Source organism: Rhopalosiphum padi, chromosome 2, assembly GCF_020882245.1.
Source record: "Rhopalosiphum padi isolate XX-2018 chromosome 2, ASM2088224v1, whole genome shotgun sequence".
Lineage (NCBI taxonomy): Eukaryota > Metazoa > Arthropoda > Insecta > Hemiptera > Aphididae > Rhopalosiphum > Rhopalosiphum padi.
The window spans coordinates 90,402,899-90,425,465 of NC_083598.1; the positions used below are offsets into that span (position 1 = coordinate 90,402,899).

Sequence of the window (22,567 nt, forward strand, 5' to 3'; positions counted from 1 at the left end):
ATAGTTTTTTCAATTTATCGATTGCTCTATTAAGTGTTGTGGTAAAAAAATATGAAAATCAGATTTTGTTTAATGAATTGCACATATAAAGTTTAAATATTGGAAATATATTGGATACGTGTCAATTGACATTGTTGTGAATTCAAAAGTTTAATCATTATTAAATTTTACATTTCACTATTAACTACATATTATAAACAAGTACAACTACAGTAAATGTGTAATTATACGGTAAAATACATATGCTTTTATATTGTATATGTATATTGTATAACATACTAGGTAGGTTTATAGTTAACTATAATATGTATATAGGTTATTACATAAAAATAAAGTAACTGATACAAACATCATTTATTACGACGAATGTAAAATAGCTACCTAGCTAACATTAATAATATATAAACTGGGCCAGTTACGCTATACTTATTACCACGAATTATATACGTTTTAATATATTCTAACGAAACACTACATCAATACCTAAAGGATATATCGTTTGGACATTTTATCATATCGATTTCGATTGCGATCAGTATTTATATTATGTATTTGTCCAATTTATTTATTAACTGGACGAGTGCGATTTGTAAAATTATAATATTATTGTAACGGATGTATAATATATGCAGCATACCTGTATAACTAAAACCGAGAAAGTCTATACATAGTAAATACCTACCACCATGTAGTGGACATTAAGTAGCGTTTTCTGAAACCTATATATATATATATATATTGCTATGGGTCACAAGGATATTGGTAGCGTGACTATCAAAGAAAACACTCACTTATTATTATTGTGGTCCGCTTTATAATAATAATAATGAGCATTGACATTCCATACAATCGTATACCGTTACTAATATTCGATTTGAAAAGGATGAAAAAACAATGGTTTTTAGGCGAGGTACCCTATAAGTATATTTTTTGTATGCGATATCGCAATAGAAACTTTGTTTCAGGGGGTGGGGACAACTGTTATGTCGTATTTCTTTTATAAAAATATAATTTAAAATCGAGTCTAACGTGTTGTCTTCTTCTGTTACACGAGTAAAAAAAAAAAAAAAACATTAGTAATACGCGTATTGCTGACACAAACCGGTAGCTATGTATTACCTTGTTCTACATTGTAAAAAACCATTGTTTTTAATTAGTAATAAAACGTGATAAATAGTTTTACTCGAAAATTATTTAATAAACATTTATCAGGGAATGGCTATGGTTATGTTTTAAAAGATGAATGGTAATTCTCCTACAAGTGATTCCATATAGTACCCTATCGGTACCCATAAATGTGTAATACATAAATCTAAAAGGCGTATGCCATTATTTATTATATTTCGTCATCTTATCGATGACCGTTGTTCAGTAAACCAAAGGTTAATACTAAGTTAAGTTATTCAATAGAGGAATACAGTTGACAAGACTGGTAGGAATTCTAACCTCAATTTTAAAAATGCTTCGAATGAACTATATTGAAAATGTTTTAAACAATTGAAAAAGAAATAGAATCATATAATATTTGAATACCATAATGTGTAAAAGATTTTTACTATTGTGGAAATAGTATAATGTTGATGTGTTGATGGGTAATGGTGTATGACAATTTATTCAAAAAAATATTTGCTTTAAAGTTTAAATTATAAAGGTTTATACATTTAAATTTAATATTCAAATTAACATCAAATCCATACACTGAGAGAAAACATTAATTAAATAATACCTTTTTTTTCTAAAGTATGCTTAGAATAATTTATTTAAAATATGTATAGTTATATACTATACATACCTATATACTTATATATATAGTTTTAGTTATATGTATAGTTTCTCAATGCATATTTGAACTTTTTTTTGGTATTGGGTAAACGTAATAAGTTATCTATTATAATTTATTTTTAATAATTAATTAGCTATATACATAAATTAAAATTATTAAAATTGCAAAACATTCTGGCCATTCTGTATGAATATTAAACATAATATAATGATGTACATTAAATTTTTTTATTTTAGTGGAAGATATTAAATATTCATTGTGTATGTATAATTAGTAATATTACTAATCATTATTCTTGTTATAAAATGTTAATACATTATCCAGTATTAGTGATTAGTATCTATGAAAAAATGGGAGTTTTGAAATTAAAAGTGATTATTAGACAGTTTCAATTTATTACAATATGATTTAAGATTTAACCATCAATTTTAAATTTAATAATACTAAATTAATTGAAGTTTTAATCGGTTAAAATATCTATTCAAAAGTGCTATATTAATTTAAAAAAAATGTAAAATATAGTTTATAAAAATGGATTTTTATAGTTTAATACAACTGAAATATTTACTTTAAACCGTTGAAAATATGTTTAGATAATATTCATATTTATAGACATCGGCGAGTTACAGAAAACAAATATTGATTAAATTGATTTAATACATTTTTGACCTAATTCTTAATTGTATTTACAGTATATACTGTAATGTTCTATATAATATAATATTGTATACCATTACCATATATGTATTAAAATAATTGTTTACATTATACATATACACAAGTACTCGTAAATGACTGCAGTGTGTCATCTGTATGACGTGCTTATCTATTTAACCGTATCAAACAGTTGTAGGTACCAGGCATAGATCTAGTGCGATGAACTGGGAGGAGGGGCATTAATTTGAATTTATGTTACACAAATATTTATCTATACACTTTTCAAATTAACAACTTATACTTATTTCTTATTATTAAATTATCATTTAGAGATGGTGTAATAAAATATAAAAAAAAATAGAGATAATAATAAATAAAAGTAACACCACAATTTGAAATTGATCTTATCTTTAAGTATACTACTATACTTTATTTATTAATAAATGTCCAGGTTCCAATAAAAATAAATTGAAAACGTTATTAGGTATTTATAGCAATTCATAATCGCGCACACACACATTTAGTCATATAAATAATATATGTAATTGTTAGTTGTTTAATGTTTCTTTGTAAATCAAAGCTATCAACTACAAAATTCATAAATATTAATATATTGTTTTTAATTAAAATTTTTAAACGCAAATCACCTATATATATATATAATTATAAAATATTACCTATATTAAATATCTCTTTACTAATTACTGTTATATTTTTTCTTAGATCATTAAAATATAAGTCGAAATAAATAATTATATCGTAACGACAAAAATACACTTTATACGGATTATATAGGAAAATTATCCATAATATAGATTCAACATAATATTTTTGTTAACGTTTTGATTTATATCTTTATGGGACACTTTTAGTTGTACTTGGATTATATACAATGCAAGATGACTAAGTAATCATATATAAGGTAATTAACCAAATATAGTAACCCCATTTTTTTTTTTTAATAATGTATTTATTTAAATTCCAATTTTTGATCTTTTAAATTCTTAATTAAGGAACATATTTTTAAATAAAAATAGATTATTTTAGAGTGTTTGTGACGACACGATTTTCTTTTTTTATGAGAACTATTCTTTTAATTTGAAAATTGTTAATTAGTTTTGATGTTTCTAAATTAATACTAGATCCAATATTACAACTTTTGTATGTGTTATAAAACCATTTATATTATTTGGACTATAAATTACCCTTAGTAAATACATTTAAATATCTAGTATTTTAAAATATGGTCCATACGTAATTAAGTATATTTAAAAATGCCTTAAGTCTGAATTGAATATATAAACATCGTTATTAAAAAAAACAAGATATGTGGGTGAGAATGTTTGCTGAATGCCTGAATCACACGACGATCATCGTGTACGACACCATGAAAAAGTGGCCTTCTTATAATGTATTTCAAAGAAATGATAGAAAAAACACTTAAATTAAAAAAAAAAAAAAAAAATGTTACCTACTATTATGCTTATTGCATACATAATTTGGTATATATGGGTACCTGATTAACGAATAAACCGTACAATACTATGTTTGATGTATATATATATATATATAGGTGTAGTACGTGTTTATAGGAGGTACTTGCGAGCGCGATAATTCGATTATATTGTTTTATCTGGCACTCGAGTGAAAAAAAAAACGAATGGTTGTATGATAACTCGCGCCACAGCTTATGCATTTGGGCGTGTTTTCCGCTAACCATAATAATATAATATTATAATGCTATAATATAGTTACCTATCATTATTATTGTGTGTAGCACCTAAAATAAAACGAAACCGTGTATTTTATGAATGGCGCGTCGTATAATAACGATTTGCTTATAATATACAACTCGGCAGGTATAAACATTAGCAATATATAACGTACATTTGTTGTTACCGTGCGCGGTAACCGGTACCTGATGGTCTGTGGCGGTCTGGTTACCGGGTGGCGGGCCACGGCGGAGAGGGACACTTGCGCGATACGGCGGCAGCGGCGGCGACCGCGACGACGACGATTATTACCACCTGATGACCGCTGCCGCCGCCGATGCGCAAGCGCACTTGTTTGCTCTCGCACAGGTGCCGCCGCCGGCCGTATATACGTCTTGTTTGTTGTGTGTATGTGTGTGTGTGTGTGAGTGTGCTTGTGTGCGTGTCGCTACTGCCGCCGCTTCTGCTCTCGTGTCTGCCGGCGCGCGCGTCGTCAACGGTCAAACGTCCTTGCCGCGCTCCAGTTCGTCCGCGACACGACGCGCGCGCAGTCTGTCGTCTCCTACGCACGTCCGTCGCGCTTGTGTTTTTCGTCGTTTTTTTCCGATTTTTTTTTGTTCACAATAATAACGAAATATCGTTGAACGTTTTTTAAATTTTTTTTTTTTCGTCGAAAAACGGTTTCTATTTTCTACGCTGTGGTTTATACTGCTGTTACAAAGATTCATAACATAGTTGTCATATAATATTATATCGCGGTTAATATTATCATCTCTTCGTGCGTCGATGTTGAAACGGGAAAATCGTTTTAACGACGTTTATGCTGATCGTAATAAGATAATTAGTATCATGATTTGCTCGGATTTTGTTTCTGGTGTTTCTTTCTCTATGCAGTGATTACTTAACACGTGCACTTCGTCTGAAGAAGATAACGCGCGTTTTTGTTTTTAAAATAATATATAAACAGTTTGTATTTCTTAAAAAAAAGTTCTAGTTCTTGTTTTTATTAAGTGTACCGAAGACTATCATGCCGGTGATAACATGATGCGGGATTTGGACGCATCCAGCCCAGTCGTTTGGCCTCCATGGTGTTATTCAGGTAATAATATTATAATTCAATATATTTTTATAACAATAATAACCATAATATTATGATCTTCGTGTCGTTTTCCGTTAATTGTTCTTATTCGTCGGATTTAGTGTTTTGTCTTTATACTCGACGTGTATGTCATAAAAATGAGACGATATAATAATCAAAGCATTATAAATCTCAATTTAACGCCGTATTTGTGCTTAATATTGCGCATTTATTTTTTTCACGATAATATCAGTAGTGTAATAATATTATACTGCACTTAATGGAGTGCCGAACTGACAAAAAATTTAATTAGACTTAATTAGAGGAAAAATCTACTAGGTGAAAAGTAAATATTTTACAACTATGTGCTTTTAATTAAAGTATTAACTGCTACCGGTACGTTATAGCTAACCTTAAAACCGTTTTAAATTTAAGATGTAAGTTTATAGTATAATAAAAGGGCGCAAACAAATCGCTTAGATGAAAATTAATTGTAAAAATAATTAAAATTATTATAGTGATCAAAGTATAATTGAATTGACAATTATACATTGAAAGTCTGTAAACTATCATCGTAAACGATAGAAATCTAAATTTTACACCAGGTTTTTTCGTTTGGAATAATTAAACTTTGATAAAGCACTCATGCGTTTCAAAAACCGACATTTGTTATCTAAAGTCCCGGTTCTATTATGAATAGGATAGGGTCATAAGTTCAATGGCCTTTCAATCCCATTAACTAGATATCATGTGTATGTTTTCTATTTGACCAGTGCATTCGGTTATCGTTATACACGAGAAGAGTACACTATAATGTAACTAGACATTATTATTTTATATGTGTGTCCGTTAAACAATGGTCTGATATCGACGGTAATTTTCCAAAAAGAGGAAAAATTACGATTAACTGCTTGCGATATGAACCATGGCGTTGAGTGTAGAGGGGGTCTGCTTAAACATAATTTATTTGATTAATAATTACTATTTCGTTAATACTAAACAAGTTCTATAGTTTTATAGAGAGTTTATATATTGTAGACGCAAATAATATTGACATATTTAAACATATTTATCGTTTTTATACATTATGTACGTGTTAAATGTTAATGTTTTTTTAATTAGGTTATATTTATTATAGTATAATAATTTTATAATTGCGTTTCTAAAACAAAATATACTACAATGACTTATATCCGTGTTGGGGTTTATGAATTCTCAGAGGCAGTAGGTCGTGAACAGATAACTAAATTGTTTTAAATAGTTTCCTCGATAGAGAATTGCATAATTTAATTTTGACCTTTATGGTCTCCGGGAGTGTGTATGAAATAATAGGAAAAAATATATTATATCGGATAGTCGAACGCACGAGCACTCTGCAATCCTTGACCCGAAGACTTTTTAGACCATCACCCGTGTGACACATGACCCAGTCGACCCGGTTCTTATCGATATATCCCTTACATGTGACGCAGAACTCTGAATTAGAGTAATTAATATATATTATAAACCATGATAAATGTTTAAGAAATTAAATTGGACTTTAAAAAGTTACATACCTAAAAAATGTTAGGTTTACACGAATGAATTGATAAGGTTGATGTGCCATACAAAACTTTAATTTATGTGTATGTATATATATTATTTTTTTTTCAATTTACTATTTTATTACTGTATTATAAATATATACAATTACCTGTTATACATGAACTATAATATAAAGTAATAAATATGTAACTATGTAATAACACAATTACCATAGTATATTTCAGTTGTATAATTTTTTTTATTACGTATTTGTTTTGATTCAAGTTGGCATAAATACTATTTGATTAATAAAAATAATAAACAAAAACATCATTGTGTGAATCCAAAGTAAAGATAATATAATACTTGATGAATAAATTTTATCTTTGTCATTAATTGTAAGTGTATATATGATGTTTTGGGGGTAAATATATTTTAGACATCCGAATATTATAATAAATCCTCTGTTTAACCTGTATAGACATAAAATATTTTTTTCTAACAATGACGTCTTACAAATTCTTTCACTATGCTCAGTTCATATCTTTTATTCTTTATATGTCGTTGGTTAAAACCATTCGTCTGTAATTTGATGAAAACATTTTCTAATAGATAATTTGTTACACAATAATGTCTTGAATGTGAAGTGTCGTAGGAAAATAATGAATCGTGATCGGTGACAAAATCTAATTCATGTCTGACCATTTCTGGAAACAATGATATACCTACTTAAGAATGGCATTGCTTGTCAATGGGTAACATATGGGCATTTTGGGATATAGAAGTTTAGATCCAGTGTCACCTATAGTTTTAATAATGATATATTATTAAAGTCGAGATAAATTAGGTGGTTTTTTCCGATTATTATACATGTATTATATATTTATTCAAAATATATTTGAATGATAATAATATTATATATTATTAGTTCCTGCGTTGCAATATTTCACAGTCACGTGAACCGTATAATACCGCATATTCATTGCAGTCAAGGTAACCGCCAATCGGTACGTCTCTAATTATGTTCGTATACACATTTTGTGAACTCGTTTTAGCCGAAGTTCGTTTTTTTATCCTGTAAACAAAATATAAGTACATTTTCGTTTATCTGTGTGTGTATATACCAGTACAACCTTAATATCACTCATGATAAATGACAATTTATGTACCACTCTGTATTGCTTCGGAATGTCTTTAATTAGTTGTGTTTAGTATGATGATTTGATCTCTACCTAACCCCGAGGGAATCTAATGAGATGTTCACGGTCAAAAATAAATACACACTTATGTGTGTACTAAAAAAAGTAATGTTCGCTAATAAATCAGCAGTTTTAAAAAAAAACCGCTGTTGCTCTTTTTATAAACTTTGGATGGGTAAACGAGCGGAACGAGTAAAATAAATTTGAATACGGACGTTAATTTATTTCAGTGAAAGTAGTGTTGTATTTCTGAGAAGAGGACAACGTTAAGATTTCATATATTTATTATAAGAAACGTGGTTTTTGGGATGTTTTCTATTATAGGACATTTCTTTAAATGAATAAAAAAAAATTGAGAAATCGATTTAAATTTTATGCAAGAGGTCAATTACGTTAAAATAAAAAAATAAAATCATATCGTTGGTCATCTGAGATAAGCTATTTGTGAAACCCTATCATTATTATAGTGCAACATTACAACTGGTCTACAAGAAAAAACCTGTCAGCAATTCAGAGCGCCGGCACACAGCGGGGATTTGTAATGGAAAAAAGAAGTACCTATGGATATAATAGTGATGCGGGAAAAAAAGAAGATGGAAAGAGTAGGGCTTGTTTTAAGCACAGGTGAAACTGGATTACACATAATATATTATGCGTATTATACTCATGAATGTACTCACACACACAACCTAACACACTAGTGGCTAAACTGGTCCACTGATAAACGGCAATAAATATTTCATCTGATGGCATTTTTTTTTCATCGAGTTAGCTACTGTCGTTTTTAATTATGTACTGGACGAACAATTATCATCATTATAAATGCATATACCATAACGACGATGAAACTAGCTATAAGCGGAATATCAAGAATCGATTATTATTTTGGTTGGATATCATGTATAACTATTGGCTCATATTGAAAACTATGAAATATGTAGGTATACTATTAATTAAAGAATTAATAGTACTTATATGATATTACATATAATTGTGAGATTTTTGAATTTTGAAATAGAAAACTTTGTTGCTAACAGACAAACTGTTATACGGTTTAAATGTTTATACTGATCCACAACCACAATGGTAAATGTCAACACTTATTATGCAAATTTAGTAAAATATAAAAATAATGATCGTCGTATATTATTATCTATATTTGTACATTTCTCTCCTTTGTTTTGGAAATATGCGCCAAGTATAGTTTTAGGTACCTTATTCATACATTTTAAATATTAATAAAAGCGTAACAAAAAAAAAAAATTACATTTTAGTTTAAAATAATAATTACAGTAGGTAAATTAACATTACCTCGTTAATCACGAAGTGTAAATATGATTCTATTTGGTCAAATAGCGTAAAAGAATAAAATGAATGTATAATAATTGAATAATATAACGGTTGAATGTAGTATATGTCTAATTGGGATCTTTATGTTGTATGAAACTATGAAACAAATTTGCAGGATATTTTTAATAAAATTGTTGTGGTTATGATCATTTTGCATAAAAACTGTTTACTCAGAACACTTGATTCAGAAATTGTCCAAGAACATTTAAAAATACTAGATACGTTAGGGTTTGATACCTTAATGTGATTTACAGTTTTACTAAAACATCAACTGCAGCATTAGATCATTCGTAGTATTAGTATATTAATTATTATTTATTAGTATATTTATATAGGTATTTAAAGTAAAAATTAACAATGCATATAACGCTTTAATTTATTATTTAAGTTTTTATGGTGCGATTAAATTACATTATATTATACCAAACTTATCAAATTTAATAAAATAATCATAAGACCTCATTTTTTAGAATTTCCTAATGTTAAAATTGCATTTATTGTAATTTTTTTTGTATAGACTTTTTTTTGTGTGTAGAAGTTTTCTTCTAATAAAAATATGTAATTACCTATGGCACCGGTGTGATTTTTGAAATAATATAATAAACTATTATATCACAGCATTTTTTTAATGAAATAATCCTATCACTTAAGTAACGTATTTGAGTTTAGATTATCTTGGAGGATTTGAATCTTGACCTGTTAAAATGTCTTAAATGACAATAATATATACCTTTATAATATAAAAAAAAAATTAGACCGAAATCATAATGAGGCTCATAAAATATTTTATATATTAATTATGTATTTAATTATATTATATTGTAGAATAAAAATACGGAGTGTTGTTTTCCTTGGTGGCCTAGGTAATAATATTAAGTCCCTCCAAAACCTGAAAATTAATAAAATGTAACATTGGAGTTAGTAATAATTTATTTTTTTATATTTCAAGCGTAACAAGAAATATAATAAATACAAATCATCGTCAAAAAAGAAGGAATAATAATAAAAAAAATGCTCAATTTATGATAATCAGATAACGCATGATTACTGTTTAATGCATATAATTATTATTTATTTAAAATGTTCGAAGTATTTTAACTACTAATAATAAAAAAAATAGACACATTATACACGTTTTTTATTAGTATTGGTAATTATTTATTATTAAAATTAGTTTGACAAATCAATTTAAGGTTTATTATAATGTACAATATAATATAATATATTATAAATGACAAACCTATATTAAATATTTAGATGATAATAAATATTAATATTCAAATTGTAACGTAAACATCATATGGTAATAAAACAAAATATAAATAGCTATTTTATAAATCAAAAAGAAAACAAATTAAACTAAAAAACAGATGTAAAGGAATGATTATTTATATTTAGTAAATGGACGTAATTTCATGTGTAAATTATTTAACATTTAAATTATGGGTTACAGAGTCATAAAATAATAATTCCAATGTTCGTAGTCCTATAATAATAGTTCTTAAAAAAAAAAAAAAATAGAACATATTAAGAAATTTTAATCTAACTTTTTATGAAATTATTAAAATAAAAACCAATATACAAGATATTCAAAGGAAAATCGTATAAACATTGCAGATATAAACTTATGAAAAATATTGGCAACTATAGTTATCACTTAAAAAACGGCAAATTTTTAACAATAGGTATTTCTTAATCGGTAATTTTCAAAAACGATGATAATTTTTATTATTTAATCGAAGAGTAATGGTAATTTTGTGAAAGTGTATTAGTAGTGGTTCATTGACAACAGACGTGAAACTATTTGAAAACAAGAGCTTGAAATCAGAACGTTTTTTTTTTCACTCTGTGCCTATAACCTCTTCAGCGTATTATATACGGCGAATGACGAACTATTGCATTCCACTTAACGTGGTAGTTATTTGGATGCGAACCACATTTGGTATACGCTCGAAGTACTTGTTTATTGTAGGTAATAAGAATATAAATATAATATATATATTATTGATTTATTGCCACGCTCTCCGATTACGCGATCATACATATGTAGGTGTGACTAATTCATATTGTACGTTCATGTGTGGAGACCTACATACGCATTTTTTCTATAATTTTAATTAATTTTGTTTTCTAGCCTAACCTTTTCTCGCCTCATTATGGCGATATTATATTCCGGACACAGGTGTTTGGGGCCGGGCCAAAACAATGGTATAATATAATATAATATAATATGGTTGAGTGAAGTACGTACATATTAGTGCACACATTGTTGACCAAGGGTCAACGGATACGAGCTGACCATTGAGGTCGAATAGTCAATTTTAACAAAAATAATAATAAACGAATGTTGTTATGTAACCTAACACGATATTATATTATGTTTCTTAGACTTTAGAGGCTGAATGAAGGTCGTGTGACATTTAACACTTTTTACTGACCCGGAACGTTGTTATAATTACTATATTATGTTATCGTGGAACTCATTTAATTTCCATTCGAGTATTAATGTTTAATGTTTTAATTATTTGTCGATTTATTTTTATAATTCCAAAGCTCGAAAAAATAGCACGTAGGTATATGAACTTCTTGCGTAGAATTCACTATAGTGTGTATGCAACGAAAAAGTTTACTTTTTACAGTTAATAAATTATCTAGACAGTGCTAACAGTTAGGTCAGAGCAAGGTTATTTATGTGAAAATATTTTATAATATTTAACTAATAAACTATTACAAGTAAAAACTCAAAAATTTTGTTCAGCCATTCAATTACCCAAAATAATATTAATAATATTTTGCTTACGTCTATGTTATATAATCATGATGTATGTGTGAATTTTTTTTAAAACTTATATCTATACAAAAATCCTAGGTAGGTGTACAGTGAACTTATATGTTCTATATAATACAAATGTTTACAAATGGTTTTAATTATAATTTGTACGTCTTATGTATTTATATATGTATTTGTATTTCCTTGTTAAGGAATATATATAATTATAATACTGTAATAATGTAAAAATTATTTACAAAAATAATATAAGTTATAATATTTTTAATTGACTACATTAATAAGTACTGAAAAATTTGATGGGATAATAATGTTACGTAATTACCTTTTTTAGATCAGTGTGGTTATCAAGCTTTTTTGTTCTTAGAGCTTTTATGTTGCTTAAAAAAATTCGGAACGTTTATAAAATACACACAACTCATAAACAATATAGTATGTATGAATTAGTTTTTAATTTGTTTTTTTTTATAATGAATATAAAATAAAATATTTTATTTAATTATTAAAAAAAAAAGAATACGTTATAACTAAATTAAATTTTTGAAAATGATTTTCGATTATGAAACAAAATATAAGAATTTATTAATATTATTAATAAAATAAATACTATAAATTAAACATTATTTTATTTTGATTTAATTCAGATGTTGTTTTGTGTTGAACAAATCTAAGTCCATACATTATTATCATAGATCCTTAGAGTCCTACGGAAACACAGTTTGAGAATGTTCTAGATGTTCAGAGGGTTCTTAAAGTCATGTATTTAAGAAATAAGCAAACTATTTTAAAAAATAAGTTCAAATCTTATCTTCATACTGTGATGGATGTATACTGTACGAGTATACTGTATTGGTAACACAAATAAAATAAAATCTCTGATTAAAGCTGTCATTAGAAAATATCTAGCCGTTGTAGATCGGCACTTGGATACCGCGATTAGTTATTATTAAGACAGACGATGCGTATGCGCTGACGAAAGGATGACATTGTCTAGCTGACCAAAGTACTGTAGTTGGTGTAGTTGAAGGGATTTGTGCTTCTAAGAACAATCTCTCTGTTTGGCGTCAATTCCCCTTCCTTCGACAGCTTGACATCCACCATCCTATAAGGCAAGACAGAAAGCAAAATATTTATTAATATGTAACTACACGAAACTATTAGGTGATTACGATGTGTGGTGTACGAAGTACGATAGTGATTAAAATAGAATATAGATGTCGGTATAATTCATAATATTTAAATTTAAAAAAAAGACATTTTTTTCTGAAAAATCTCTGAAAAGTTAGATGTTTCTAAGTCAACTTGTAGGGTAGGTATAACATAAAATGTCACAAGTGAAAATGATTCACATGTGTTTAATTAAATATAATATTTAGAATTAAAATAATTTTGTTTTTTTTAGATTTTTACTTGATTTTTTTAATATTTAATAGTTTTTTTTTTTGAAACTATTAACAAATTTCACTAGTGCCCAACTATAATAATTTATAGCCATTCTCATTTTCTTCCAAACCATTACCGTATTTAATTATATTATGCTAGAGTAATTGGTTGTAACTTGTAAGCCTGCTATTATTAAATGACTAACGTGTGATCTATAATTTGTTGTATAAATACGTGTGTACAGAAGCCAGTAATAATAATTAATATAAATTATTAGGGGAAAGAACTTGTATGACATTTTTATTTTAAAAGTTAGATTTCTGGAAATTCAATAGTTAGAAAGTTTAAACAGTAATATAATACGTAAACATTCAATACTATAACTATTTCATACAAACGTGTTTGGTGTAATTATATATATATTCGTAATAATAATAGTAATAATTCAAACAAATTTTTGCAATTGTTTCGTACTAGTAAAACTAAAAACATACACGCCAAATGTGATGTTTGTATTGTGTTATTTAAATTTGTCGGGCGATAAGTTTACAACGCGTATGTTGCTTATGTAATGTATTCACTATGTATTAATATTAAATTATTGTGTAATTTAAAATGCGTTATAATATGCACTAAATAGGTAAATTTGACTTATTAGTTTGATAACTAGAACCTAATGGAAACTGTGCATACGTGTGGTTTCAAAAGGATATTTTTTGACGGTAGTCCCATTTTTTGGAATAAAACAATAATAGAATAATAATTAATAACTAATAAGACTAATGTGTACAGGTATTTCGCCTGTTGGTGACCCGCCTGGCCGCCTGTGAAAAAAACCTCTCGTCAAGTCTTTACCGTTAGTTATTTATAAAATACATTTTATGCACGCGCTCGCCGTAAGTATGGAAGGCGGTATTCTTTTTCTTCCGAGACTTTAGATACTAGAACGTTCTCCTTGGAACACATTATAATATAGTGTGTGTGTTCTTTGAGCTCTCGAGCCGCAACGATATATACACGTTCCCCGCTCCTGACATTGTCGACCGCGGTCCGTTCAATAATTGATTGCGCTTATTAGCGTGTCATAGTTCAAGCGCAGCGTAATCACGTAGGATATTTATGTGGCAGTCAACACGTCTTTTTCGTGACGCTAATTTCCCAGGCACAAAATTATATAGAAACTATCCGGCAGCTATTCGTTAAAATTAATGACAATTGCTATGTAATATTATGTGTGCTGTAGTGTAACTAAAACGAAAACTTTTTTTTTTAAACGTCGTACTCGCCCTATCTACCTGTTGTGTATGGGTCGAATGTAAACTAGTATATATTTATATAAAATAAGAATATTATAGGAAAGATATTAAACTATTACTATTATTATAACGAAATATACGAGTTCTGACCGCGTACAACAGTGTCTATAGTCGTTTTTAATATAGACGTATAATGTAGTCAACGGCTGCAAGTGATATGACGTTCTGGCGGCAAAATTTATTTATGGTGCTATAGGTTCAAATTTAGAATTTACCAATCAAATTGTAGAGATAATTACAATAGCTTAATATGTATGATTATAGACTACAAATTGTAGGTATAATTATTATAAGAAAATATAACAGTATACGCTTTAACTAAGTAAAAGTGTATGCTATTATTACGTAAATATTCTGCTTTTCAAATTTGGCGATAGGCGTTAAATTCTTGGATTAAATCAAACGTCAAATTTAAATTTTGTTATATTGCTCTCATCACATAGATGATGGAGATGGTATAGGTACTACCGTGTATCGTGTCCTCGATAATCACGTATTATGTTGTATCATTATGTACGGCTGTAAATGAGGTACGATATTATAACATTTCCGTTTCAAAAAAAATATATATTATTATACTTACATTATAAGATTACGGTTGTGGGTTGCAGTAGATCTGAGTGTGATATTATGATATTGTGGAGTCGCAGCATATATATATTACATAGAATTATTATGCATTGAATTGATCGTACACTTACCTATTCATATCGTATTGTCCGTATTGTAATATTATATTTCAATCTCTGTATTGCTGCAAGCATAATATATAAGATATAACATTATTATCTACCCACAGTGGAATAATATTATGACAATCGGTGAAATTGTCTGGATCTTTATAATAATAACATCATCATAATACGCGTTACGCGGCTACTGTTTATTTTCTGACTTGGGCGGATAAAATATAAGTGCAGATAAATCGGGTTGCGCGTCGATCGTTTTATTTCCGGATTTAAGTTTACTTCTTATACTTAGGTAGTTAGGTGTATATGCACGAATATCTTTGATCATTGTTAATGAAATCATTGAATCGTCGTAATCAAATACCATAATGTATATTGTATATAAATGATAATATTATAGATGTCTCGTATTATCGACGGCGTCTAAGTCTTAGGTAGTTTTCAAGTAATAAATTATTTTGAGGAATAAAATGAATTTGCTACGTAACTCTTAAGCTTGTTTAGCGGTCAACGGTTACAACATCTGTCGGTTTAAATTCTGTCCGTTTTGGTATGATAACGTTGAAAGCTGATGATTAAGACTTATAAGTTATAATACTATTAATACTCGTAATGTAAAAACTTATAAACTGGTATTTTATAATCGTTAATACTTGAATATGAAACGACGGCGGTACATCACGATTTAGTTGGTCATGTGTGTAAAGGTTTTACTCAAAGTCTGAAATATTGAAATATTACAGCGATTAAATAACGCGTCGGACGTGATTACAAATAGTACCTAGACATAAACCTACTACAGTATTTTATTATATTATTCTGCAGTTGGTACTTGATGGAACGTACTACACAAATATTACGTCGCTATGTTATTATTTGTTGTTGTTGTCATGTGCTATTTGTAATTGTTTTTAAAAATGGTATAATATTGTTGATCTGTCACACCACGTCACCACTCACCACAGTAACACGAAGAAATATAACATAATATATTTTATATGTTATATATATTATGTACGAGATACGTATATATAACCAACAGGCTCGTGTTATAATAAAATAATAATATTACATTTCTTTTTATAGCTTGTACAATGAATAGTGTGTTGGTAGTTTGGTACATATTATAACGTGAAACTTTCCGGTTTTTACTTCTTGCGTCGAATTTGTCGGATCCGCACGCTTCTCGTGTTTTAATAATAATACGTACGTATCATGATTCCTGCGATAATAATAATATATACCATTATTTGTGTAGGCCTATAACGACGGAAACTGTGCAAAGCGGCGAGGGCAAATAATACTAAAATATATAATAATGGCCGGTGTCCAATTGGCCATGAGCTGCGAAATAAGCGTGGAAAAATAAAGCGGCGTGGGCGGATTATTTTGCGGCGTTATTTTTTCACGCACGCACGCGCCTGTATTACTTATATCGTTAATAGTACTATATGTGTATATTTATATATGTATAATATATAAATGTGTGTGTTTATATACGGTCAACGGGTGCCAAAAAAACATAAAAAAATGTATATATACAGGCGGTTGTGGTATGCGCCTTCTGCGTGTATAATAATATGTGGGATAATAATCACGTGTAACGAATCGTCTAAGATTATAGTAATATATATAATAACAATACGAACGAATGAGACCTCTCCGCGCAGAAAAATGTTATTTGACGTGCGTGTCCATATTAATATTATATATACCTACAGTTGGTGCTATCGTCGTCGCTACTCTATTTTCATTGTTGAAAATATAATAAAATATATACTATTATTATATTAGGTGTATTGATAAACTACGTTCTTTTCATGTAGAGTGCGTAGATTTTTGATCGAAAAAAATTATACAAACACTTTATTCAAAATTCAAATCTATTGCGTTATTGTCGCGTGTATATAACTGACAACAGTTATGTGAAGCCGCAAAGATTGGTTTACCAATCCCAAATTCAGCGTTAGTGTACCACGAGTAAACTCAACACTCATGATATATGTAATATCGGGCTAGTATTCGCATTATTATTATTATTTCTTCAAATAACTCAAACATCGATTATGATATAATTTTATAAAGGCGTTCTTAATATTTGTATATAAATATTCATCAGTATTTTTTGTTTGTTTGTTTTTAATTTCAAAAATTTTGGATCTGTGGATTTGTTGGTAATTTCTTATCAGTTATTATTTATTGCTCCTATCTAAGGCATATCGAAAATCGAGTGTAACAAATTGTCATCATACCCGGTTTAAACCTCTCAGTATACTTCACTTCAAAATAAATATTTTCTTCTTTTTCAAAAGATGCCAGCCCACTTTTTTTTGTATTTATTTTCGATCTACGCGTAACATAATAACAATTAATTTATATTCAGCAGAACCAATCTTGTGTTATTGGTTAATACTTTAACCATTTAAATGGTTTATCGTTAGAGTTTATTTATAGATATGTATTATCAAACTTAAAGTTAAAAATATTATCTATGTTATCACATTGGTTTTTATGATATTTCAATTTAAAAATACTCATATTATATCACTGAAATATAAAAATATTGTAGAAAAATTAAAATAATAACACAAATCATTTTCTTAACTTTAAGGTCTAAAATATAGGTATATTCGTTTTAGTATTAAAGCTGATGCCTGATAGTTCAAGATTGGTTCTGATGAACCAAGTAAATGTTGTCATGTGCCTATGTATCGGAGAGCGAAAACCAGGGATGCGGTAACATCGTCTTAACAATAATTTTATTGAAAAGGGAGAAAAAATTAATATTTACGTGAAGTAGCGAGTACTGATTAATTTAAATAAAAGGAGCACATAAGAGCATTACGCTTTTATGTGATTCTTTTATTGGACGCAACTGCTATATAATTTATTATAATTTTTATGTTTGAGATGGAACTAATATATACTGCAGCTATTTATATGAGAATGCTGACTGTTCCTTAGCTTACTCATTGTACCAGTTTCCATATTACGCAATGTATAATATTATATTAAATTCAATCTCGTACGGCCACTTAATCAACTTTGACTGTCGGCTTGGATAAGTACGCACTACATTAGGGACTACGATTATCTATAGCAAATGACTGTCATACGACCTAGTACGAGCTGATAGAATCAGTCGATAACAAACATTGGTGATTGATGGACTTTCAATCATCGGGAAACTGAATGGATGTGTATCGTCAGACCGGAAGTGATGATGCTTGAATTTATACGTGTACAATAAGACTTGTTTCGCAGTGATGTATCTACTTATGCCGTCGAACTGCACAGCGCACTTAAAACTGTTTTCCTCCGACTAACCGACAGAATTGATGGAAAATATTGTAGTTATTATCGCAAGTATATACCGTATGGCGTATACATATTACTTGTAAATACCATTTTATCCGTCGGTCTGTTATAACTGAATCGTTATGAGTAGTGGATATGAGAAAACGGTCAACGGCCATTGTTTTCTATAAAACTGATATCGTTGTTATAATGTTATATCCATTCACAAGTAACGCGCACCTGCATATATGGACGTAAACATATTTTTGTGATTGCGGTCCACCGCACTGTATATGATTACTCACAAGCGGGTAACCGCGACGTTTTCTGTTGTCGGTCAGTCAGTCTAAAAAAACGTTGCCGTTGATGGCAGTTTTCTCCACATCGTCGTCATGCCATTTGATTCTCGATCAACTGTTTCAAGTCATCGTCACCCACGTAAGGGCATAATAATTAATAGTGGTGTGGAATACGAAAGATTCCAGCGGAACGAGTCTTAGGAGTATATTTGCGAGCTTAATCGTTTTCTGGAATCAATTAGATTTTAATCTTACTACATATTATACTGTTTTTATAATATGAGTACTTATTATAGCTAGCTACACTTTGTACACGTATAATTTGTACAATTCATAAGTCATTCATTGGTGAGATATTCACTCGGTGTGTTATGATTGTTTTCAGAACAATTTATAAAATTAAAAAACAATACGAAGTAGGTATTATTGTGCATTATCAATGTATCATAGCTTCGTCGTTTATTCGATTTATATAAATTATTAAAAGTTATAATCTGGTTAAAAAAAGTAGTGGTAGGCGTCGTTCGTCGATTTTTAGATAAATGGTAGATATGTCATATAAAATGGAATTTGATAAATGTATAATTTTATATTTAAAAGATAGAGCGTACTTAAAAACAACTTGTACGTATTTTAAAAAAATACTATAAAAAGTATTATTGGATTCTAGTAGTTGCAGTTCTATTTTTAAAAACAATTTACTTACTTGCAATAACCACAATAACATTTGCGTTAGTCCATAGAAAATTACAGCAATAGTAGCTTGCAGGCATATTATGTCAATTTCATTATTTAGTGATATCAGCATATATTTTTGTTATTAATTATCTCCTCTTAAATGTCAAATGTTGACGATACAAATTAATTTTATGCTATAATATTATTCGGTATGTTATAATATGATTTAAGTGGGAAAATAAATTATAAAGAATGATACAGAAGTATTCGGCGAGTGAAATTATATATATATGCGGGTTGTCACGAGATGCGGCGGCATCAATGAACCTAGGAAAGATTGAATCTAACATAATCACGGTTATCTACCGTTAATAACCATGATTACCAAGGTACTAGCCAAATAATAATTTAAACGAATTTTCCATACCATTGCCTAATACTTATATAAAAATAATCTAAATCTTCGTCCGATTCGGTATCAGTAGGACGTGTGCGTGTTTATGAATCGCATGTGAAATGTAAACACAATTATTATCTAAACGATTATATTATAATTAGTGTTGTTCGGGGATATGTAAATTGTGGGTATGTCCTAAACAACCTGTAAAAAAATGTCTTAAACAATAATCATAGAGATGTAATACATGCAATAGTTTAAATTTATGGCATCGCAAATAGTCACGAAGACAGTTTGTATATTGTTTTATTCTTATATGCCATCGCTGATAACTTATCCAAAACGTTTCAAAAACATAAGGTGCAGAATAACTAGAATTAGTCATTAACATCGAAGCATAGTAACAAAAAAATATCTTATCGGCTTTAATAACGTTTCCGATTTCATTTGTTTGCCGCAGTGGACATCAAAAGAGACATCGACTTGTTTGGTTTGCCGAAGAGCCGACGTTCGGGGGTCGGTATGCAGATCGAACACCCAGTGAATAACAACAACACGACCAGCGCCAACAACAACAGAGTGGCGTCCGCGGCCGACGTGAAAACAGAACGGCTGAGCCCCGTGGTTGCGGCGGGCGGCGACTCGGCGTCGTCGCGTAGCGGTACGCCGTCTTCGTCGTGCTATCCTGGCACGCCGCCCGGCGTTTCGGCCGCGGCGGACCGCGTGTCTAGTCCTGCGCCCAACCGAAACTGCAGCGACCTCATACGAAGTCTGGCCGCCAAGTACCAGAATGCCAACCCAAGCGAGTGAGTAGTATTTTACGTATACTCGATATTACAATATGTGTACATTTTTTTTATTTGTGGTTCTCTACCGGGCCGTCGTGAATTTATACATCGAAATACATATTTTATATAAATACTTCGAAAAACATTTATATCGGCACGGACGTACGAGTATAATAATAATATGTTTTTCCGTTTGATGCACGATAATAACGATAGTGACGTTTCGAATTGATAATAATATTATAGTCGTCGGTAGCAACTAGAGAGTATATTATAGTAGCGACACGTCGAAATTCTACCGATTGATTTATCTCGAATCGAAATTCGTATATATACGCATTAAAGACCTTGCAGTGTTGTTGTTTTCTAATAACTATTTGACTACTGTAATAGAAAAACAAAACACTTAACCGACATAATATAGTAATTACATGGTACAATATAGAAACGACGAAGTCAGCAAACAATCGGACATTAAAAATAATAGACGATATTCACTCCGCGGAACAGCCGCCCGACTATATTAACCTGTAGGACAAGTCGTAATAATAATATAATAGCAAAAAAACGTCACGAGCTGCGGGATAATTAAATTAATATTTACGATCAAACAACTGTTTGATGAACACACAGGATAAGCACGTTATATTATTTCGCACAATTTTTCCTTTTAACACGATTTATAAGGTCCGTGTAATATTTTTTCCTATACCGCAGCCCACGTTTATGTATTTTATTACGATCTCATTGTTTTCCTTTATGAATCGTATACATACATACATATTATAATGCTATGTATTTGAAATTGCGTAATATGCGATGGACTAATTAATGCGGAATAATATCACTGCTCGTTATCATATTACAGAAGATATTATCGCGTGAAGTCTTTACGAGATCGTTTTCGTTTTTTATCGTGTATAATATGCGTACCTATTATACCTGTTCAGAGGAATTAAATTAACATAATATGTGCACTATATATTCCCATAGATCTACACGATTTAAACCCAAAAGATAACGTTAATATCGTGTTTGATTACTATAATAGTATTATTTTTCTATTTAAAATCCTAATTAAATAGTGTATATTATATTTTCAATATTATAGAAGCACGGATATAAATATAATAATTATTGAAAATCATCTCGGGTACGGGTGTAAAACATTTATATCCGTAAAGGTACCTATACTATGGCATTACAGACGTAAGAAGCAATACATACACGTGTGATATGTTATTTATGGTCTTCAGTTGAGGTGGTTATAGTAGTGTTATAGAAATATATATATAGCTAGTGAGTTGTGTTTTAACGACGTCATTGCTTACACTAGCGATTTCTACTTAAAGTGTCTAGAAATATCTAAAAAAAAAAATCCAAATTTCCGTGTGAACCTTCTCCCTTCTCAATCTTCGCACATAAAAATTTATAGTTAAACTCGTGATATTGTGTCATTAATTAGACGTTTATTTCTTTTTATTGTAGTCCAAGAAACGTTGTCACTTAGCTGTAGTTGAGGCGCGAAAATAATGATAATAATAATAATAAGAGTGGTCGATACGACGGGCTTTCATTAAAAGTATAAAATGAAATAATCAAAATTACTGTCACGATCTACTCGTACAC

General features: G+C 29.3%; 1 protein-coding gene across 1 annotated transcript in view; it reads left to right on the forward strand.

Annotated features, from left to right (window-relative positions):
• Window positions 1-4,562: 4,562 nt before the first annotated feature.
• The window catches only part of LOC132920194 (mucin-1), a 47,212-nt gene continuing 29,207 nt past the window's right edge, over window positions 4,563-22,567 (forward strand). Inside the window, exons 1-2 of the mRNA XM_060982372.1 lie at window positions 4,563-5,251; window positions 20,611-20,956. Coding sequence (XP_060838355.1) covers window positions 5,194-5,251; window positions 20,611-20,956 — 404 coding nt within the window. The 5' untranslated portion in view covers window positions 4,563-5,193. The remainder of the gene's footprint in view (window positions 5,252-20,610; window positions 20,957-22,567) is intronic.